The sequence below is a fragment of the Phialemonium atrogriseum genome (genome assembly GCF_030411735.1).
Source record: "Phialemonium atrogriseum strain 8032-3 unplaced genomic scaffold QBC33scaffold_29, whole genome shotgun sequence".
Lineage (NCBI taxonomy): Eukaryota > Fungi > Ascomycota > Sordariomycetes > Cephalothecales > Cephalothecaceae > Phialemonium > Phialemonium atrogriseum.
Window position 1 is genome coordinate 318,641 of NW_026848166.1, and position 22,365 is coordinate 341,005.

Sequence of the window (22,365 nt, forward strand, 5' to 3'; positions counted from 1 at the left end):
GAACATCGCTTACACAAATCCTGGCCAACTATCAAAGCCTCTGGCGTCCTATATTGGGTTGCACCTACTTTGTCATGGGCCTGTCTGAATCATGTTGGTAAGTACCTAATCTCTCATTCTGCCAACCTTACAGGCTTGCAGAGATTCCTTCTCCCCTTGCTTTAGTGCTTTTATTCCTCACCACCTATTCAAGATTCGCGAGACGAGTCAAAATCCACTCGCTGCAATAGTCGTCCGCCTTAGGGTAGGCTCGAGAATGAGCCGGTCTTAGGGCCGGTAGTATCCAAGATACCTCCTCCATAATCGAGCCCGGCTGGGTCAAAGATAGGACAGGCAGGAATTCAAGGTTACAGAGGGAAAGTAGAAAATTGAAGATTGGTTCTCGTTACTTGACTAATAAGGTAATCTCAATTACTCAAGAACTTGTAGTATTGTGCTTTGGTTTTCCCGAGCATAATCCTTCATCTCAGGATAGAGATGGCCGCATAAAATTCTTAGCAGTTCCACCAAGTTAAGGGTTGATGTCACCCTCCCCGCGAGAGTCACCGCCGCCGCAAGAGAAATTCAGAGCCTAGTATTGGGAGTCTCATCATTAAGTCTACAATGGGGCCTCCTAGGCGTCTCTACTAGTACGTACGAGCTCGGTGGAAGTTTCCTCGGAAAGTAGGAGGTATTTCAGGGAACCACGTCGGAGCGGCTGTTAGTCGTTCTAAGATTGACATATCGGGGTACACCTACCTAGCTGGCAAGGAATCAATTCCGCGACAGTCTCTAGTAGTCTCTAGCGAAACTAGCAGCCGTCAAGATTTGTCCGATAATGTTCCTGCGCGAGAGCAGGGTCCCTAAGCTGGCCACTGCGGGCCAAGAGATTGGCAATATCAATCGTGTAAGTACGGTTCTCTTCTGGGAAGACTAGCCAATCTTCTAAGACAAAGTTGCGATAGCTGCAACGTAATGACCCCAAGATAGCCTATGACTTTCTCTGCCCTCCTTTCCTTTGAGAGCGGTTGGGGCGGGCCTGGCAGTGGCTTGACTGTTGGCTCTTACATGCGATATTGCAGGTGTTCCATCTTTCCAAGAAGAGCGAAGACCACCTGTACATGGACCATGGATTTGTCAAGTCAAGTCACGTTGCATGTACCCTGAGCCTGGTATAAAGTAGGTACTTGGGTACCTAGGCATGTGGTGGAAAAAATAACTGTATTAGAGGTTACCCTGCTTACTAACACTTGAAAAGTATCTACTAACAGTTAAGCATCACTTTATCTGTTGTTGACTTCGTTAAGGAGTGATCTAGGGTAGTTAGTACGTGGGGTTAATCGTACTACAGTTTTTTTTTCCACCGCTTGCTAGGCAGGCAGCGTGACTCACGGTCGGGTATTGCGGGGAATATGAGTTACAGCACGGATTCCATGATTCCGAGAAATGAAAAATTATTACGTACAAATATCGGGAGGGAGGAGGTGGGAATGGCAGCAAGCATTCTCCCCTCGAGGTCGACATATCATCAAGTCGTCAACGCAACATGAGGAGTTTTTTTTTAAGCACTGCGCTTGAGCCGAGCCAGGGGCAGGGATCCCGACGCTTTTCCCGATTCGGAAGCCAAGCCTCAATTCCTGCAGGTGGCGCTCGGCTCATTCGCTAGCGTCTTCGATCCACCCCCAGGGACCAGTTTGAGATTCGGGCGTCTCCATCGTTGACCCGCTGAATGGGTCATCGAGGCGTCGAGACTTTTCACTGCAGGCGATTAGGCGATTTGTAATGCGTAATGTCCCCGCCGAACACCTTGCCGGGCTCAATGGCGTAACCGAACCCACAACCCAAACGCCAAACATGACCACACTTATAAGATGGCTAGATCCTCCTCTTTCCGAGGTCGCGATGGTCGTCAACCTGGGCCTCTGCATGAAGCTGTCGTCAACAGATCACTACGTGCCTTGTAATGGCAACAATGGCAAGAGCTCCCTTGGCCCACGATGGTGCTGCTCTGGAGGAGCAGATTGACCTCGAAAAGCTGGGCCGACAGCGGCCTGCGGTATTTTCGTCGACCTTGTCGGAGATTCTGTTCTGCTTCTCGCTGCTGACGACGTCGATGATGGCGGTATGTGTGTTTGGGACATTTTTACCCTCCCTCGCCCCGCCTCGCCGTATCTAACATTGGATCTCGTAGGAGTACTTCATCAGCGGCTTCAACATCGTCCTGCCCGCCATCTCTGACTCTCTCTCCATCCCACCCGACTCACGCACCTGGCCGACGAGCGTCTTCGCCCTCGTGACGGGCGCCTTCCTGCTCCCCTTCGGCCGCCTCGCCGACATGTACGGCGGCCACGCCGTCTACGTCGGGGGCCTCGCCTGGCTGCTGGTGTGGTGCCTCGTCGGCGGCTTCAGCACCAACCCGGCCATGATGATCGTCACGCGCGCCGTCGCCGGCCTCGGCCCGGCCGCCTTCCTGCCCGCCAGCATCATGCTCCTCGGCAAGACGTACCGCCCGGGCCCGCGCAAGAACCTCGTCTTCAGCCTGTACGGCGCCTGCGCCCCGCTGGGCTTCTTCTTCGGCATCATCATGGGCGGCGTCACGGCCCAGTGCCTGACCTGGCGGTGGTACTTCTTCCTGGGCGCCATCGTGCTGGCCGTCGTCGTCGCCACCTCCGTCTTCTTCGTCCCCAGCGACTGGAACGAGGATCGGCCGGCAGGCGTCAAGATGGACTACCTCGGCGTCGCGACCACCGTCCCGGGCCTCGTCCTGCTCGTCTTCGCCATCACCGACGGCGCCCACGCCCCCGACGGGTGGAAGACGCCGTACATCATCGTGACCTTCATCCTCGGCGCCATCTTCATCGGCGCGGCCGTCTACGTCGAGGGCTGGGTCTCATCCCAGCCGTTGCTCCCCTTTGACATGTTCAAGCCCAAGTACATGATCCGGATGGTGATCGCCCTGTTCTTCTGCTACGGCGCCTTTGGCATCTTCTTGCTGTACGCGAGCTTCTAGTAAGTTTTGTCGCGCAAGTTTGTGGTCCGGCGTCCCCAAGCTAACAGCTCCACCAGCATCCAGGAGATCATCGGAAAAGCCCCACTCCTCACAGCCGTCTGGTTCGCCCCGATGGCAGCCGGGGGTATCGTGCTAGCCACGGTGGGCGGCTTCACGATGCACTTCCTCCCGGGGCGAGTCCTCCTCGTGATCGCGGGGCTAGGGGGCATCGCGCAGATGCTCCTCTTCGCCGTGATGCCCGACTACGCCGGGCCCCGAACCTTCTGGGCCTTCGTGTTCCCGGCCATGATCGGTGCGACCCTCTGCATCGACGTCGTGTACAACGTGTCCAACGTGTACATCACCACCAACGTGCCGCGCCACCGCCAGGGCGTCGCCGGCGCCGTCATCTTCAGCCTGCTGTTCCTCGGCACGAGCTTCTTCCTCGGCCTCGCCGACGTCGCCGTCGCCGAGTCCGCGGCCAGGGGCAAGGGCCTCAAGGAGAGCTATAAGGTTGCCTTCTGGTTCGGCACCGCCGTCGCCGCCGTGGTGCTGGTCCTGTTCTTCTTCATCAGGATCGGCTCGGCTAAGAGCGAGCTGTTGTTCGAGGAGAGGGAGAGGGTCCAGAGCGAGGAGGAGAGTCGATGATGCGCGCGCGGACACAGACACAGAGAAGGACTTGATGATTTGACGAGATATGATCTTAGTAGTTTTGCATCTTGTTGGGGCAAGGCGGAAGGCTAATTTAATGGGTTTTGCATATTTGATAGACCGACTATATACACCATCTAGGTTGTTAAATAGAAGTCAGACATACCACTCCAAAATAGAGGATGGGAAGGCTAGGGATAGAGGCATCGCGCGGTGGAGAGGCCTGGATAAACAAGGATATAATACATATGGGTAATACATCAGTCGGATCTATGTATCCTTGCAAAACTTCTCCGCACCAGCACCCATCAATACGGTGCCGGGAACTTCAAGGATTTAGTGCCCATACGTGCTCATACACGCTCCTTCTTGAGGGCCTGCCATATCTTCCACGGCAGCTTCCAGCTACTTTTGACCTGGAAAGTATCGAAATCGGCGGCCTCCAGCCTCGCCAAGTATTCAGAGGTCGGCACAGCCTCCAGCAGTATGCCGAATGTCCGGCGAACATCCGCCGCGGCGCGCTCATCGCGGTTCGCCGTGTGGGAGTAGACGTGCTCCGTCTCCCCCTCGTGTTCATAGTCGTGCCCGGGACTCATCCCCGCCTGCATGTTCTTCAACATCTCGCGCGCCGTAATGATGTGGTCGTTGGCCCGGGTGGCGACCTTGAAGACGGCGTCTTGGAGACCCTCGGCGTGGGGGCCCTTGCGGAACACGTCCTCCTCCCTCAGCCCGACCTCGGCCATCACGTCCAGAGGGAGCAGGAGGGCTGGAGTCCTGTTGCTGCCCACGTCCGCGCCCGAGGGAGAGCGCACGCGCTGCGACGGCGCGGCAAGGACGGGGATGCCTCGCAGCGTGGCGGCGATGCCCTGGGCCTTGCCGATGTGGCTTGCCAGGTGGTCCACGTGCACGGAGCGGACCGGCATGGAGGCCAGTGCCATGTACATCAGCGTCGAGTATGTGTTCTCGGCGTACTCCTCCAACGCGGCCAGGTTCGCAAAGGGCCGGTTATCCATATACTGTTCCCGGGTGTTGATGAACCGCAGGAGCCAAAACTTTAGCGACTTGACACTGCTGCCGTCGGATCGCGACCCGAGATCTGTTATCGCCTTGTGCAGCATGATGGAAATCGGCTCCCGGGGAGGGCTGCCGGCGAAGACTTTGTTGACCGTGTCCCGCCAGAACTGCATGCGGAATTGGCCGATGGTCGGGTTCGAGACCGTCTCTGGTAGCCTTGCCAGCTCGAGGTTGAGGGTTCGGAGCGCATCGTAGGCATCGCGCGCGGATCTGGGCACGAATTGGCGAATGAGGTAGGCCTCGTAGTCGCCTTTCCTAGAGAAGATGTGAGAAACGAGAGCCCAGCAGCAAAACAGCCAAGACATATACTGACTGTATCTGGTTCAGGCAATATTTCCTGGCCTGTTCGACATCGGCGTCTGTGACGATTCCACGAATTCCACGTCCAAGCTCGCTGGAGCTGGAGGTGGAGGCCCTTCGGAGCCCATGCCGGAAAGCCCGAATCGAATACATGAGGGAGAGGCTGGATCTATAAGTAGCAGGACATCTTTAGAGAAATACCCGCCATCGAGGCGAAATACCAAACAAAGCCAATGGCAGAAACACAATCTACTCTGTTCGAGGTCTCGCTTTGAAGATTCGCGCGGGATGACGACAATGGTCAAAGCTCTGCACTTGAACTTTTCCTCTGCGTCCCAGGTTTTCCTAGTGGCCCCCACTGTAAATGGGTCACACGCCAAAAGTCGCGCCTGCCTTCGGCCCATCGCGTCTCCCCTGATCGCGGTCATTTCATCGAGTCGGGATAGGCACCTCTTTCTTTGCCGGACAACAACTAGTTCTCCTGTCAATGGCCTCTGGTAACTTGCAATTATGGACTTCCCTCGCCGAGATGGATCTCCAACCAACAACAAGCGGCGATTCTTTACTGATCCCGACGATCCCACCAAGGCTCAGAGTCAGCTCCTCACGCCCCTCACTCCCCTCAGCTCTTCGCCAGCACCTAAGCGGCGACACCTCGACGACGAAGAACCGAATCCTCGCCTTCACCTGAAAGCCAATGCAAATGCAACTGCCACTGCCACTGCCACTGCGGTTGGCTTCTGGGGCTCGCCTACCCGGCGATCTCCCCTCTCCGAGAGAGGTGTAGACGACACATTCAATCGAACCTTGACAGCCCCATCCTCCAAGACTGCCGCTGCTCCGATGGCATTTGACCAGGATATGTTCGAAAGTTTCGTCGGAGACAAGGTCAAGCCCGAAGTGCTTGATATTATACGAGACAAGTGTGGCAACAGCATTGAGAGGGCAGTCAACATGTACTTGGACGGCACCTGGAAAGTCTTCAAGAAGGAACCGTCCACCCTTGGTTCTCGAGCGACTATGACGACGACGACGACGACGATTGCTCAGCCAAGATCCCTTCCTGCAGCGCAAGGCACCACTCCGGCCTTTGCACAACCCACTACTCCTCCTCGCCAGACCGTTCCCCACTCGCGGTACATCGGAGCATTTGGCGTTGAAGGGTGGGCGACACGAAGCGGGGCCAATCTCCTGAATCACGGCGATGTTGTCAAGATCGAGCGCCAGAAGATCCAGCCACCTAAAAGCATGATCAAGGGAAAGGACAAGTTTGGGGCTCCTGTTATCACGCAGCGTGTGAGCCTCGCTGCGGCCAGGAGAGTCGATGTCATCGTCCGCTTCACCAACACAAATGGCATGGAGATTGGGCGGCTCTCGAAAGACACGGCCAACTGGATCTCGACTTTGATGGACCAGAAGGTTGTCAAGTTCGAAGGGACATGTGTTTACGCCCCAGAGAGACTGCGAACCAACGACACGGTCTTCATCCAGCTCAGATGCTCTCTTCTCGGCTCTGCATTCTCCGGACGAGGTTTCCAGCTTGCCGACAATCGAAGTGTCGGGCTTTTTGAGCAGACCGAGACTTGGGAAGAGCAGAACTTGCGCTTGAGGCAGGTGGCACTGGTCAGGCTCTTCCAGGAGATCAATCTACTGCCTTCCAAGAGCAGCGAAACTGCTGCCAAGAGCCAGCGCCAGAAACTCCTTGAAGCGGCCGAACTAGCAGAGAAGAAGGCGAAGGAGCCCCCGAAGACCACCGACGGCGACAATCCAGGATCATCACCTCCTTCCGATGAGAATGAGGACGGAGAGGAACTCGAGCAAGATCAGCTCGATAGCCTGTACAAGAAGGCGCAGTCGTTCGACTTCAACACCCCGGAAGCCGAGCCATCCGACACATTCTCCATGACCCTGCGCCCCTATCAAAAGCAGTCGCTACACTGGATGATGTCCAAGGAGAAAGACCAGCGCAGCGAGCATCGCGAGGTATCAATGCATCCTCTTTGGGAAGAATACGTGTGGCCGACCAAAGACCACGACGACAAGGATCTTCCCCAAGTCGCCAACCAGCCAGTGTTTTACATGAATCCCTACTCCGGCGACATATCATTGGACTTTCCAGCTCAGGAGCAGCGCTGTCTGGGTGGGATCTTGGCCGACGAGATGGGCCTGGGCAAGACGATTCAGATGCTGAGCTTGATCCACTCGCACAAATCCGATGTGGCCATCGAGGCTCGCCAGTCGTCCAACTCTGGGTTTTTAGCTAAATCCCTTGCCCGACATCCACCGGGCCTGGTCAACGCCCCATGCACGACGCTGGTTGTTGCACCCATGTCGCTGCTAGCACAGTGGCATAGTGAGGCAGAGAGGGCATCAAAAGCAGGAACCCTCAACTCTATGGTCTACTACGGGAGCGAAAAGAATGCCAATCTGCGGGACCTATGCTGCGAGGCGAACGCTGCTACCGCTCCAAACGTCATCATCACAAGCTACGGAGTTGTCCTTTCCGAGTTCGGTCAGATCGCCTCTAGAAACGGCGACCGAGGTGCTCACCAAGGGCTCTTCTCGTTGAACTTCTTCCGAGTCATTCTCGACGAGGCACACACCATCAAGAACCGACAGTCCAAGACGGCCCGGGCCTGCTACGAGATAGCTGCCGACCATCGCTGGGCTCTGACGGGGACACCTATCGTGAATAGGCTGGAGGATTTGTTCAGCCTGGTCAGGTTCTTGCGAGTCGAGCCCTGGAACAACTTCTCGTTCTGGAGGACGTTCATCACGGTACCGTTCGAGTCGAAAGATTTCATGCGGGCCCTCGATGTCGTGCAAACAGTCCTCGAGCCCCTGGTCATGAGGAGAACCAAGGACATGAAGACGCCGGATGGTCAGCCACTTGTGCCGCTGCCACCAAAGGCAATCGAGATCGTCGATATCGAGCTCTCCGAGGCGGAACGTAACGTCTACGACTACATCTTCACCCGCGCTAAGCGTTCGTTCCAGGCCAACGTCGATGCCGGCACCGTCATGAAGGCCTTCACCAACATCTTCGCCCAGATCCTGCGGCTCCGCCAGTGCTGCTGCCACCCGGTCCTGGTCCGCAACCAGGAAATCGTCGCCGACGAAGAGGCGGCGGCGGCCCTCGCGGACGCCGCGGCCGGGCTCGGCGACGACATGGACCTGGCCTCGCTGATCGAGAAATTCACGGCGGAGACGGACGATGCTGCCGACTCGAATGCCTTTGGCGCGCACGTCCTCAAGCAGATCCGCGATGAGGCGGCCAACGAATGCCCTATCTGCTCCGAGGAGCCCATGGTCGAACAGACCGTCACGGGGTGCTGGCATTCCGCCTGCAAGAAGTGTCTCCTCGACTACATCAAGCACCAGACCGACCGCCACGAGGTCCCCCGTTGCTTCCAGTGCCGTGAGGTCATCAACTCGCGAGACCTGTTCGAAGTCGTCCGCGAGGATGACCCCTCAGTGCTCGGCGGGGCCCCGCGGATCAGCCTCCAGCGGCTCGGGGTCAACGCCTCGTCGGCCAAGGTGGTCGAGCTCGTTAAGCACCTCCGCGCGCTGCGCAGGGAGCACCCGACGATGAAGTCGGTCGTGTTCAGCCAGTTCACGTCGTTCCTCTCGCTGATCGAGGGGTCGCTGACGCGGGCCAACGTCAAGTTCCTGCGGCTGGACGGCACCATGGCGCAGAAGGCGCGGGCGGCCGTGCTTGCCGAGTTCCAGGAGTCGGCGCAGTTCACCGTCCTCCTCATCAGCCTGCGGGCGGGCGGCGTGGGGCTCAACCTGACCAGCGCGAAGCGCGTCTTCATGATGGACCCGTGGTGGAGCTTCGCGGTCGAGGCGCAGGCCATCGATCGCGTGCACCGCATGGGCCAGGAGGACGAGGTCAAGGTCTACCGGTTCATCGTGAAGGGCAGCGTGGAGGAGAGGATGCTCAAGGTCCAGGATCGGAAGAAGTTTATGTTGGTCGCCTCTTCCACTCCACTCCCTCTTTGTGAAATGATCCCGAAACTGACCTATTCCTCTAGTGCGACGTCCCTCGGGATGATGTCGGACGAGGAGAAGCGGGTGCAGAGAATTGAAGACATGAGGGAACTGCTCAGCTAATTGCTTGCCTTGCGTTGGACGAGGCTTACATGGAGATAGATATGGGCATTGGGGCATTGCTTTGGAGTTTGGAGAAGGCGTTGGGGGGACTGGTTGTTCTCCATCCAGGTTCAAGGGTACAAAGGTTCAAGATTCGGGCTGCCGTTCAGGCTGCTAACAAATGGAAGCGATACCTTGGTCGCCAGGCAAGTCGGCCAAGCAGGATCACTCGGATTCAAGACGTGGAATATCTAGTCTTGGGGTTGGAGATAAAGGGACTCATACGTAGAATCGTTGGGGCCGGAGCATTTATTCAGGGTTTGTCTACTTGCCAGACACTGCAATGCAAGTAGTATGCTCTTCACTCAAGGTTCTCACTCACAAACCACGGACATGGAGCGCGCGCCAATATCCCCCCAGCTTGTGGCTCTTGGTCCTGGGTTCATCCTCGGAGGGGGTGGGGGAGCGAAGTTGAACAGGAGGCACTTTGGATTTTTGTGTAAACATGTCACCCCAGAGTTACAAATGACTAACGGACAATCCAGAACAGTTTCCTCTTCATAACACAGGTGTAGCGTCCGATGCCCTTCACTTGTCGGGAACGTCACGTTGTCGGGTTTCGTTGCGGGTGATGAATGTCTTAACAGACCAAAGTCACGCGCCGCCCATTTGTGACTCGAGGGGTACATCATCACCATCCATCACCACCCATCACCACGAGCACCTACAGCACCACGCGAGAAACCAGATGCACAAGTCACGGTGACAAGCGAATCGATCAAATTGCAGCAAATTTAAACCTCTTCATCCGCCCGCCCATGACTTTGACCATGTCGTCTTCTTCCCTCCACCACAGCGCGCCTGGTCCAACCCCGAGAGCCAAACCTCGTATACATCTCCCCAGACTCTCTAAATACCTAGAAGGAGAAATACCCTATCCCCGAAACTCGACCCATCAAGTCCTCTTCCCTACCTTACAACCTTGACTGCCATCCTGCAGGCCATCCCCCCCCAACCCGACAGCAGCAAACAAACACCGGCACTGCCCCCAGCCCGAATGCCCAGCGAGGTCCTGGGCGACCTCGCCCGCCACGCACTCGACTTCTCAGTCCGGCACTACCTGGATAAGCAGAAGGAGAAGAAGAAGCCTTCCACGTCCTCGCGCTCCCGGGCTTCTTCCCGCTCCCGCTCCCGACGCACGACGGCGTCGTCATCTCACTCCGCAACCCGCCGCTCCCGCGGCCGCGGCGGCGGCCCAGACCGCAGCAGCACCGGCGACCGCGACCGCGGTAGCGGCGGAGATAATCAGAACCACACCGCCGAGCTGGTGGGCCACCTCCTCCGCGGGGCGGCAGCGCTGGCGGTGACGAGGTTCGCGCGGGCGCGCGAGGAGAAGCGGGCGCAGCGGACGAAGGAGAACGCGAAGAAGGCCTCTGCTGCTGCTGCTGTTCCTGCTGCCGGTCCTGCTGCCGGGGGGGCTAAGCCGGGGGCCAGCAGTAGCAGTTCCGGGCGGCGGCAGCACCGCCATCACGGCCGCCGCGACGGGCACTTGCGGGATCCGCTCGTCGCGGCCGGTGCAGCAGCAGCCGGCGTCGCCGCAGCCGCAACCGGCATCGGAGACGGATACAGGCACAGGCACAGACACGGACAACACGGACACAGAGACCCACCAACCAGGCTCCCGCCACAGCAGCAGCAGCAGCAGCAGCAGCAGCAGCCCCCCACCCCCGACCGGGCCGAGCTCGTCGCGGCGCTGGATGGCCTGTCGGAGGAGCTCCGCGTGGCGACGGGGAAGATCCGCGGCCTGGCCGACGGCGGCGGGCGCGCTGCCGCCGCCCACGAGCCGTGCGAGGTGCGGAGCGGCCTGAGGGCGTGTGCTGACGGGCTGCTTGCTTCGATGGCGGACCTGCGCACGGGGGTGAACAATATCCGGAATTTGCACGGGGAGACGCTTGCTGGTGGGCCGAGGGTGAGGGGTGGGGGGGCGTTTCTGGTGGGGAGGAGGGGGGTGGAGGGGGGAGGGGAGAGGGGGTATGACGCGAGAGACGGTGGGAGGGGTGAGGAAAGGGACCAGGGGAGGGAAGTGAGGAGGAATGAGAGGAGGGAGGCGAGGAGGGAGGCGAGGAGGGAGAGCAAGAGAGACGGGAAGAGAGAGAGCCGGAAGGACAGCCGGAGGGACAGCCGGAGGGACAGGACGAGGGAGAGCCGGAGGGACGCAGGGCTAGAAGCAATGAGGGAGGCAAGGAGGGAAGCGAGGAGGCGGGCAAGGGAGATAAGGGCGGAGGAGGAACGCTGGCAACGTCACCGTGAGCGGGATCAGGGCTGGATCCGAATGGGGGATCGTGGTCGGGGTCGGCATCGGGGACGGGATGAGCAAGAAAGGGGACGGCGGCGGCATAGAAAGTCCTCTGTGGACGAGAGAGGCCCTTCGAAGGGTAGAAGATGGATGGAGAAGACGAGTTCGGGATGGCGATTCTTTGGGTTTGGGCGTTGAAATAGCCGAGTTTGCACCGTCTGATGCTAAAGTAGTTAGAACTTGATACCTTCCTTACTCAGGACGGGTCGTGACACGGTATGCACCCGCCGTCTTGAACGCAGGTTTCCATTGGCACAATGATACAATTATGTCAAGATAGACTTGGAGTAGGCTTTTCTGACCAAAAACACGTCCACTCCAACCAAGCAAGAACCAAAAGTCAGTCCTCCAAGCTCCCTGGGAAGGCAAACTGGCCACTACTAACCCCGAGTATCGTTTCCCACCTTGTCCGTGCAAAATCCTAGCTCGCGCCATCCATAAACATCCCAGAACTCCCCACCCATGCATTCCGATTACTCAGGTTCATATCACACAGAGGCTTCTCCAATATCCTCATAACTATCTGTCTTGGTGCCTACGATGTTGTCAGATGGGACCGGTCGGCGAGAGCAGAACTCTTCGTCCTTGGCTGATGGCGCCGCTCAGGACTCGCCATGTCAATGACGAGCTTTGTCAAAGAGGGAGAAGAACTTTGCTCGAGCCAGGGGTATGAGATGCACGGCTGAGCAACACTCCCCGTTTGATTCGTCGAGTCAAGAGCTTCATCGGAGGAAGTAGAACACAGTCAGAACGAGCCTACTTACCATAATCAAGGGCCGCTCTGCAGTCGAAATACGGGGCAAGCTTCACAAAGCCCAGCAATTCTCTTCATGCGACCCTCCATCAACCACCTTGGTTTAGCCCGCCGGCGGAGGGGGGGCTTCTGCGGGTGCTGCGCCGCCATCCGACGACGCCTTGGAGCTCTTGGAGCTTCCCAACTTGCGCCGGTGCCGCTTCTTCTTCCTGGTGAACCGGATGGAGAACCTGTATCTGTGGCAGAACAGGAAGACAGCCACGAGGAAGGCTGCCAGGAGGATTCCGACAGTGACGCCAATCGTGATGTTTGTATTCTGGATGGACGATCCGCGCTTGCGAAGGCTTGAGATTCGGTTGTCAACCGATGATAACTGGTTCAAGACGCCAGCAATGGATGGGAGGATTCGTGAAGTGGGCTTGGGGTATGCGGCAACCTCATCAGGATCGGGATGTGTGAGGAACCGGGAGGAAGGTCGCTCCGCCGCGGTGGAGTGAGTCGGGCCGGCACCGGGTTCCGGGCGCAATGCCCAGCGGGCGGCGCCGGCTGCAGCGGCGGAGGACAGATGGTGGCGGGGGTCTCGGGGAGGGAATGGTATATACATCCAAGTGCTGGTGCTGGTGCTGTGGGTGACTGTTGAGGGGGGGAAGGGGGAGGCGGGAGGCGGGGTGCTGTGGGTGATACGAGTTGGGCAAAGGGGAAGGGGAGGAGAAAATTACAACTGGCCGATCAAACTCAGAGGGAAACCAGGCGGGCCAAATAGAGAAGGGGAACGAAGAGAAGCAAAGAAGAAAAAGCAAAAAATTATCTCACGACAGCTGACGGCGCGGGGGGATGCGACGACAGGGGAGTATAAGAAGTCCAACACCATCAGCCGATTTTCCCGGAGTACAGCAGACGAGAAACGTTCGCATGGCATTGGAGGCGAGACATCTCGCGTGAGCCGACGGAAATTATTTCATTTGAAGACATGTCGCAGTGCCCCATGTAGCCATGTACGAGCATGCAGAATGGAAAATCGAAGCTGTGGGGAACGTTGGGGTTCTGACCTGCTCCTTGGGCAAATGCCCATGCAGAGTAGCAGCCTGAGGCGGACCTCGATAGGTTGGTGACGATAAGCCGAATGCACATCGGAAAAGTGCTGCTGCTACTGTATGTACAGATACTGCACGGCAGCTGCATCGAGCGCTCAAGTTTGCTCCACTGTCCCCTCGGCGCGGGACCCTGATGAAGCATCTTAGGTCCAGCTGGTCCAAACAGGAAAGAATGGGATATTCAGCGGTTCCAATTGGCAAGCAACAAATCGCTGGCACGCAGTGTCCTCATATTCGAAAGAAATCGGGCTCCAAGGCAAGTCAGTCAGATGTTCGTCAGGCTCGAAGGCGCCCATCCTCTCGTCTAGCGTGCAGCCCCATTGATCCGTGATTGCGGTGCGGCGGCACGCTATCGCGGCCACGGTGGGCTGCCTTGGTGACTGACGAGGACTGAAGGACTGAAGAGGTGCTCGGCGACAGTGGGCGGGCCGGGGTTCGGCCAAAGCTGGCCTCGATCAGAGTGGCATGCTGCATGCAGATGCACGGGAGAGCCCATTGACAACTCATCGTTCCTCGGTTTCCACCCCCGCTCATCCAATGGGGCTTCCCCGTGGGAAAAGAGGAAAACGAAAAGCAGGGCGTGCAGCACACTTGAATCCTCGGCCACTGCTCACCCAACCTGCAAGCCGCATCTGCATGAGCAGCCAGCACCCTTAGAATCCTGTCTGGGACTGTAATTGGCCGTCAAGGGGAGCTCATTAAATCGGTAGACGATGGAGCTGGTTGCTGAGGAACGGGGCTGAACATGAAGAGGAGAAGAGCAGGAATCGCGGGGCTTGCAGCTAACAGGATAGGATGTATGCCGAACGCTCTAAATCGCAATACCCGTCAAGGGGGGCGAGTGTCCCCCAGCACGACATACCTGTTGTAGAACCTACGCGAAACGGTTTAAAATGCCGATAAGCAGCACGGCATATTCGCCGCACAAGATTCTCGGCTTGAGAGGGAAAGATGGAATTTCTGATAGGAAACCGAAGCTGAGCGCAGACTTATGGATCTAAGGGGGCATACTCGTTTTCAAGCATATATAATGCACTAGTCGGGGCTCGGTTGCCATGATTAATCGCAGCAACGGTCATGCCCCGCCATCACAAGATATCCATGTTCTTGTGAGCTCCCCCAGCAGACACGCAGCTTCCAGGCTCCGGACTTGTTGGTCAGGTCTTCCCACACCAAAGATTCGTATGGTATTATCGCGGCGGTGGCGCTAACAATAGGCGCGCACTTCGGGCTCAGCGCGTTTGCGGATCTCCTTGCGGATCTCCTTGCGCCTCCCTCGCGCTGTTCTATCCGCCCTTCAACTGACCCCTCGCCAGACTATCATGGCTCGAATATCCGATCGAGCACTCTTTTCGTTGGCGCCCGACTACGCCCGCTTCGTGCCTTGCCGAGACGACCGACAGCCTCCGATAAACGACGATCCGGGGCTCTAATCTTACAACAAACCCTTCGAATCCCGAATCACATACCCCTTCATACCCGGAGAGGCATCACCTTGACAGAGAAGGACATACGATGGCTGTTTCGCTCAAGCGACCATGGAAGATAGGTTGTCCCAAGCGCTGGGCCTTCCTGGGAAGCTCTCAGGCTTTGGACACAGCATACAGGGTCGGCCACGTTGTACTTCATATGGCGAGGACAGAACTGCCCACTACCACCACCGTTGGTGCTATCGAACACTACCAAGGCTCAGAAAGGAATAGTATGGTCAAACCTACGCAAAGGATAGGCAGTGGTGCGGAGAATGGGCTGCCAACCGCCCCGAGACGACACCGGACAAGGTGCAGGGCACTGTCTACCTGCTCAATAGAGATGTTGCTCCTTGTCTCCGATCTCGAAGCCGTGATCGTAGGCTCGGGCGCGGTTGTCGCTATGCGGTGCGTACATTTACATCTGGCACACTTCACCCAACGAGGCAGCTTCGTGCGATCCTCGGGAAATGCGATCCTCGTACCGTCCCTCCCCCATGACCAGAGGTTACTCGATATCTAACTGCAGCGCGATCCTGCCCATGGCCTATCACTCAGGTGCGTGTCAATGTCTGGAGCAAAATCGAACCCTCATCGATCGAGTGACTCGAGAGGGAACAACTGTCACTCTAGTTGAGGGCGAGCCGTCGCCCAATCAGTATCTCCCCAAGCTCCCTTCCTAGCAATCCTTTGTCAAGCAACCCCTACCGTATAGCTTTGGTTCCCGAGCCTATCCATGGGTCACACATTCGCCACGATGCACCCTTCCTACCGATGAATTTGAAGCGAATCGCTCGCGTCGTCGCTTCTCTTGCAGGGGATAGTCACACCCTTTCCAAGCCTGCACACCTCACCGATCTCACCCCCCAACGCACACAGTCCTGGCGAGACAGTCGCGTCTTCCATGGTAGAGATACCCATTTCTCCCCCCCCCACCCCCCGCGGCCTGCCGGCATGTCCATCCCCTTTCCATGCTGAAAGTTCAAGACGAAGCCGTGGGGCTTTCTCTGGGTCTCTCTACCGGCCCGCCGTTCTGCAGGGTCCCAAGTCCGTGTCGGCACCAACGCAGAACGGTGTCGGGCACACCTGGGAACGGGTATATATATTCCAAGGACTGACTGTGCTGGAGCATCGTCTCCGCGGAGTTGATCGGCCGACACCTATGTCCTGCACTCCATGCCTTCTTCCGAGCAGCAGACCCACGGTGGTGTGGGTTTGGCAAAAGAATGATCCTGAGCCAACTTCCCTTGCTCATGTCCTTTTCCCTCCCCCCGGAAGAGTCCCAACGAGAGTGCACGGCGTGGGCCCTTTTCCACCCAAAAAAGCCCTCGACCGCCTCCGTTTTCCAACAACAGCGAGGCTAGGTGTCTCCCCGCTAACCATCTCGGTCCTACATGGTAAGAGATAGTGATCGATCTAACTCCCACACATATTCGGAGTTGTCGTGGGGTTCAACTCCCTTCCCCCCTTCCCCCCCCCCCCCATTCACACTCTCAAGCCAAAGTTGGGCTTCAAGGGGGCAAGGGCTGTTCAGCTTTGTCGTAATAGTTTAGATTCATAGACTCCAACTGCGTCTTTACAACGGGAGACTGACCAGAATTAATATCATTGGAAACACCTAATCTCCACGAGTGTGACTTGCATCTCGTGTTCCTCTCGCACTTTCGTCGGAAGGCACAGCATGGTCCTGAATCCTTCAGCACTTCCCCGCCTTCTAAATTTAGCATCCGCTGATCTTGACTATGGCCTCCCGTGGGAGGAGACGAGATCTGATCTGACCTTGAAGAGATCATGATGCAGGATAAGGTGCTGGACGATCCTTGACAAGTTGGAGGAGCAGATGGCAATTCGAGGCCGACGTAGGAAAAATATCTTCGCCAGGTTTCTAAGTGATTGTTCGTTCTGGCGCATCGCTGATCGAGGCAGGGGCTGGAGAAGAAGAGGTTGAAATCCAGGTAACCCGTTGTGTTTTTGAGATATTGGTCCTCATAGCCTAGCCCCAAAAGACAAGAGAGGAGTAACTGATAACTAAGGATTGCAGCAGTCCTTACGGCTATTTGGTGCGATGTGAGTTATCAAGTTTCCCAATCAGCACTACCAACCCTTTCTCCCATGATGACCCCTTCCAGTCGGGCTTGGGTTTGGCCGATCATTCACCCATCTCTCCTCCCCAGACCTAGGTATTTTCTTCAACATAGGCGACCGGGATGACTTAGAACATCCCGTGCTGCTACGGATGCTGCTTACTTTACGTGCTTTGTTGGGCAGGGGGAAGAAACGTTACGCCGTACAAGTGGCCGTCACCTTTATCCGGTTACCCACCTCAGCACCTCGATGCTCCCATAACAATATAATGTTAATTGCTGGATCCAAAGTCCGGGCAGTTTCCATGCTCTATGTATAAATATAGAAACTTGGATGCAGTATAAAGACGTGCCAAATCCTGGTAAGCCACGTCTTGGCTCCAACTCCCTAACCACGCACCCCCTTTCCATCACCAACTAACCCTGTCCAGCCACAATGCGGCTCCCCAACTCTTCCCCCCTCCTTGCGACGGCAAGCCTCACCACCCTCTACTACATCTCATCCCTGGCCGCACTCGTCCCACCCAGCGAGACAACCCCCCCGCCAACCCTCCCCCCCGACATAACCTTCACCCCAAACTACATCCCCGCCAGCATAACCGTCTCCACAGACATCAACGCCACCTGCCACGTCATCCTCTCCGTCACGGCCCCCAACCCCTCCCAGGGCGCCCTAGACTGCGGCTACGCCCTACACCGCACCTCGTACGCCTCCACCTCCGTCTCAACCCTGCTCATCGACTGCCTCGGCTGCGACGACGGGCCCCCCCTCTCCGTCCGCGGCTGGCGGGTCAACTGCCCGCTAGGCCGCACCGTCTCGCCCTACGAGACGACCGTCACGTTCCCGGCGTCCACCTTCTTCACGTACGCGTGCAGCAGCACCATAACCCGCACCCTGGCCCTCCCCACACCGGCCGTCACGGGCCCGCCGTACACGCCCGGGGCGCTGATCGCCGTCTCGCCCAGCGGCGGGGGCGCCTGCACGGCGAGGCTGAGCCTGGCGCCGACGGCGCCGGGCCAGGTGCAGGAGGAGTGCGCCGGCGCCGGGCCGACGGCGACGGTGTGGCCCGGGACGGCGGCAACGAGCGAGGTCGGGGTCGACTGTGGCGGGTGCGCGACGCTGGAGGTGCGCGGGGACAGGCATGGCTGTCCCATGATAGCCTCCAAGGGGCCGACGGCGACGGTCACGGCCGCTAGCCCGGCGACGAGGTGGAGCTATGTCTGTGCAGCGAGCGCGACGCCGGAGACGGTCGATTAGGTAGTCTATGTTAAGAGGTACCTAGATAGGTGGTTTATTGCCGTTGTTGTCAGTCACTGTTGCCGTTGCTGCCAATCGCTGTTGCCGTTGCTGCCAATCGCTGTTGCCGTTGCTGCCAATCGCTGTTGCCGTTGCTGCCAATCGCTATTGCCGTTATCAGTCACTGTTGCCGTTGTTTTTAGTCCCCGTTCCGAGACCATTTCAAACTGATGCAGCGCAATAATAAAGACATATTGCCGCGAATTGCTGTGAAGGCGGCCAAGGCAGAGCCAAATGCCTTCCTCAAAGCCCGAAGTTCCACACACACTTGAAGAGGTTTGTCCCTCGACATCTCATATCAATGCTTAAGTCAGACCATGACAACCAAATTGTGGAGGAGATAATGTCTGTCTTAGGTGTGGTGAGCCGCCAGGCTCGAGATGCAATTGGGTCAAAGTAAGGGATTCGCTATAAAGAGAGAGCTAAACCGGCGCTCTGTCTCGACCAACCCTGCCGCCGAGTTCAACGTCACCTTCGAGTCAAAGACAATGGCCAACTACCTCCAGTACTGGAGGCGGATATTTCGGTATATGCTTGCTATTCTGCCTTATGCGGAAACAAACGATGCCATACCTTGCCGTCTCACTGTGGAACAAGAACGACTGCTCCTTCAGGCGACTAGTCTTAAGCAGGGAGACTCGTCCCAGGGACACAGGGAGTCGATTATATGCAAGCTAGTCATATCAGTCCTTAGCCAGCAACTTGACAACGGCGCATTTGAGAGCATCCTAGTCTCAGCATTGGCCATCATGGCTCTAAACCCGCTGGATGGCAGCTGGAAGACAGCTGTGACATACCCGAGCTACTTTGCGGCAGTGCCGTTGCAACAGTCGGTTGCTGCTAGCCACTGTTCCCGCTGCTGCCAGTCATTGTTGCCGTTGCTGCCGACCGCTATTGCCGTTGCTGCCAGTCGCCATTGCCGTTGTTGCCAATCACTGTTGCCGTTGCTGTCAGTCGCCATTGCCGTTATCGGTCACTGTTGCCGTTGTTTTTAGTCGCCGTTGCCGTTGCTGCCAGTCGCCGTTGCCGTTGCTGCCAGTCACTGTTGCCGTTGCTGCCAGTCGCTGTCGCCATTGCTTCCAATCGCTGTTACCGTTGCTGTCAAGTACCATACATCTTTTCCAGCGCTGCAGTGATCGCGTCACAAACACGCTCGCGTAGTAGCCCCCTCCCCGCTGCCATATCCTCATCATCAACCGCGCCCGGCATGATCCTCCAGGGCACGACAGACAGATAGCCATTATCGCTCGTCGACATGCCCGCAAACACGGCAGCCATGCCCTCCACCCTCTTCAGATGGCCCGCCCCGCGCATCCGAGCCCGGACGTCGGGCTGCCGCGAGAAGTCGAGGATCCGCCCGGCCAGCGCTGCCCCGACGACGGACGAGTACGACGTGCCCGAGAGCGGGCCGACGGCGCCGAGCGTGATGCCCTCGCCGAGCACGGCGAAGCTGTGTCGCGCGTTCGCGATCGGGGACGGGTTGAACTGCGGCGAGCTCCGGGCGTCGGCGTTGGTGGAGAACATGCAGAAGACCTTCTCTGCCCCGTAGAGGCGGGCGGGGAAGGCGATCTTCGTCAGGTTCCCGTTATTGGATGCCGCCGCGAAGATGAGCGTGTGCGCCATGTTGGCCTCTTCTATCGCACGGAGCATGGCTTCGTCTTCTGCCTGGAAGCCCGAGGGCATGGCGATGATGTCGACCTTCCATTCCTGGGTGGCGTGACGAATCGCCTGTTTTTTTGTTATTTTTTTCAGCTCATCCTTGAACCGATATTGACAGCTTATTCTCGCCGAGTCATGGGGCATTATCTCACCTTCGTCATCAGGCTGGCCGTGTGTTGATTCGCCCGGTTGGTTTGCCATACACGGCCGACATAAATCTTGGCATCGCTGTACACCTTTTGGAGGAGCAAGAAGGCGTTGGTTCCATGGCCAGTCCCGTCTTGGAAAGCCGTGTTTCCCTCATTTACGAAATCCTTGTATTCAGCAACGGAGCGGGAATATGCTTGGGATATTCCGGTATCAAGAATGGCAATCCTCACGGGCTCGTAGACGTGATCCCTGTCTTTTGGCTTGAGACGGATGACGCTGTTCAATTTCTGCAGCTGCTCAAACCATCGATCTGACGAGGCGCCAGTTCTATACGACAGAGTTAGCTGCACCTTCTGGGGAGTTCAAGAAGTTTAAGGTTGCCTTGCCTGTTTGCAGCCACGGCATGATCTTGTGCCGGATGATAGGGGAGGGTAGCCGGCAACTGTGACGTGTGGGGGGGGTCAATAGCTGATGGAACCGGGCCGGCCTGATCCAACTCGATGGCGCGAACCTCTGACATATCCGGCGATTCCCAAGCGTTCTTGTAGAATGCCCTGAGCGGGCTGACCACGTGCTTTAAGAGCGTGTCCCGAACCCGCGGGTCATCCCCATGTGGCTTAAAAGGGTCCGGTTTCAAGCAAACCCCGATCACTTCCTTGAAAGTCCCAAAAGTCTCTTTCTCTTCCCAGACATCCTCCTTCTCGAAGAGCTCGGTCGCAGCAATGTGGTCAGCATTGATTGTAAGCTGACCATTGCTGTCGAAGCAGTCAGGGACGTAGTGATCTTCAATCTTGACCCCGAGCTCTATCTCAATGAACATAACGCCAAGAGCGAGGATTTTGGGGAACGGGTGGGATCTGAAGGCATTGTCGTCTTCGTTATGGATCAAAGAGGGACTGAAGTGGGTTGAGAGAAAGGGCTCATTGACAAAAATCCCTTTCGGCGTCTTGCCACGTTTCTCGAACATGAAGTGCACCGTGTGTTTATTCCATTCCGACCTCATCCACTCCGAGTCGTAGAATTGCCAGACCGCTTTAGCAAGTTGGTATGACAAAAGAAGCCGCATCTTCTTGGACAGCCTTGTGTTGTCCAGAATCCTGGAAAGGGGCACGCTGGACAAGCGGAGGAAGAAGCGTCGCAATAAGGGGCCCGAACCCCTCCAAATCAGATGACCGTTGGATGCCACTAGTTGTAGTTGTGACTGTTGGCGGTTTGATATAATTTCGCAGAACTTACTCATTGATATCGTCTTGCCAGTTTGGCATGAAGAGACGACATCTTGGGTATTCTGGAATTTAACTCCTCTGTTGTGAATCATGTTAGACCGGTCTGGTCCGCCCCTGAAATCGTATGCGCGTAGCTGGCTCGTAATTACCTGGTTCGGAAGACATGAATCTGTGTGTCTTGCCACTGGCACTGACTTTCGGTATCCTGATGAGGATGGTCCAAGAAGAATAAGCTGAAGGAGACTGCATCAGAATCGTCTTGATCCTTCATGTACCCGTTTAGTCGAAGGTTCGCTTTTATCTGGCCTCGATAGTCCTGGCTTTGACACAAGCAATTCGCAGAGAGAACGCTGTGCAACTCCTTGACGTATGCCTGGAAATCATCTTGGATTTCTTGCTGTTCGATCGGCCGCAACAGTTCTGACAGCTCCGGACCCTGGGACAGCGTTTGAGGGCCATCAAAAGTCTTCAGGAATCGATGCAACTTGATGCGATCTTGTTTGGCAATAGGACTCGATGCAAAATCCTTGATATTCTTCTTGCCCCACTGCTTGTTTGTGAAGAGTCGGTGGAGATTCGGATACCAGCATCGGTTGAATGCATCGGGAGCTCGAGATTTGTGCGGAGGATGGAATCGTGCTGGCCACTGTGTTTCGAGACGGACACTAAAGTTAGCGCACGACTCGTTGCGACGTGGCCGATAAGGTTAGGTTTCGGGTAGACGCACTTGTAGTGACTTTTCCAGTTGGTCCAAGAGCTTGAGCAAACGTCGGTTGACAGATGGCTCGCTCGTTTTATTAACTTCCCCCAACCACCTCTCGACTTGCTCCAGCTCTGCACCCAGAGCGCTGCAAAACCCCTTGATGCCGTCTTCTTTGGTCAGATCCCGGACGCTGTCGCGGAGCCTAGGCGTGACGTCGAGGGCGAAGGATAATAGACTTGAGCCAGACATCTCGAGCCCGCATCCAGATGAGGAGTGTGCATCATAATAACGAGAGAGTCGGTGGGCGGCTGGCTCGCTTTGGCGCGTAGGTTGTGATCACCGAGCTGGACCCCTGAGGCTGAGGATCGACATGCAGATGGTCTGTGCACAATATCATCTTACCCCGCCCCCACATTCTTGAAGAGACACTAAAGCGCCATCGGCGGTCTTGGAGGTTATTGTTGCTGTCGGAGCACATAGAAATACTT

At 57.0% G+C, this 22,365-nt stretch overlaps 7 protein-coding genes across 7 annotated transcripts; 4 read left to right on the forward strand and 3 right to left on the reverse strand.

The window, feature by feature from the left end:
• Positions 1-1,463: 1,463 nt before the first annotated feature.
• On the forward strand, positions 1,464-4,019 carry QBC33DRAFT_549116 (MFS general substrate transporter). The gene is made up of 3 exons (XM_060428939.1): positions 1,464-2,101; positions 2,171-2,988; positions 3,046-4,019. The coding sequence occupies exons 1-3, from the start codon at positions 1,943-1,945 to the stop codon at positions 3,614-3,616; spliced, it is 1,548 nt and encodes a 515-aa protein (XP_060279964.1). The 5' UTR covers positions 1,464-1,942; the 3' UTR covers positions 3,617-4,019.
• Positions 3,481-5,360, reverse strand: QBC33DRAFT_214592 (Squalene/phytoene synthase). Its single transcript, XM_060422704.1, has 2 exons — positions 5,007-5,360; positions 3,481-4,948 (listed from the first exon to the last, which is right to left on the reverse strand). Exons 1-2 carry the CDS (start codon positions 5,144-5,146, stop codon positions 3,973-3,975), a joined length of 1,116 nt encoding a protein of 371 aa, XP_060279965.1. The 5' UTR covers positions 5,147-5,360; the 3' UTR covers positions 3,481-3,972.
• A 1-nt stretch (position 5,361) lies between these two features.
• On the forward strand, positions 5,362-9,282 carry QBC33DRAFT_214576 (DNA repair protein rad5). Its single transcript, XM_060422703.1, has one exon. It carries the CDS (start codon positions 5,504-5,506, stop codon positions 9,104-9,106), a length of 3,603 nt encoding a protein of 1,200 aa, XP_060279966.1. The 5' UTR covers positions 5,362-5,503; the 3' UTR covers positions 9,107-9,282.
• Positions 9,283-12,298: 3,016 nt separating this feature from the next.
• Positions 12,299-12,799, reverse strand: QBC33DRAFT_562623 (uncharacterized protein; the record flags this gene model as incomplete). The annotated part of the gene is made up of 1 exon (XM_060430221.1): positions 12,299-12,799. The coding sequence occupies one exon, from the start codon at positions 12,797-12,799 to the stop codon at positions 12,299-12,301; it is 501 nt and encodes a 166-aa protein (XP_060279967.1).
• Positions 12,800-14,804: 2,005 nt separating this feature from the next.
• On the forward strand, positions 14,805-15,441 carry QBC33DRAFT_518452 (uncharacterized protein; the record flags this gene model as incomplete). The annotated part of the gene is made up of 4 exons (XM_060426244.1): positions 14,805-14,991; positions 15,100-15,166; positions 15,288-15,316; positions 15,392-15,441. The coding sequence occupies 4 exons, from the start codon at positions 14,805-14,807 to the stop codon at positions 15,439-15,441; spliced, it is 333 nt and encodes a 110-aa protein (XP_060279968.1).
• Positions 15,442-17,100: 1,659 nt separating this feature from the next.
• QBC33DRAFT_597150 (uncharacterized protein) lies at positions 17,101-18,309 on the forward strand. The gene has a single exon (XM_060431910.1). It carries the CDS (start codon positions 17,279-17,281, stop codon positions 18,098-18,100), a length of 822 nt encoding a protein of 273 aa, XP_060279969.1. The 5' UTR covers positions 17,101-17,278; the 3' UTR covers positions 18,101-18,309.
• A 931-nt stretch (positions 18,310-19,240) lies between these two features.
• On the reverse strand, positions 19,241-22,126 carry QBC33DRAFT_458933 (uncharacterized protein; the record flags this gene model as incomplete). Its single annotated transcript, XM_060424904.1, has 5 exons — positions 19,241-19,867; positions 19,951-20,292; positions 20,349-21,252; positions 21,324-21,813; positions 21,898-22,126. 5 exons carry the CDS (start codon positions 22,124-22,126, stop codon positions 19,241-19,243), a joined length of 2,592 nt encoding a protein of 863 aa, XP_060279970.1.
• Positions 22,127-22,365: the final 239 nt, after the last annotated feature.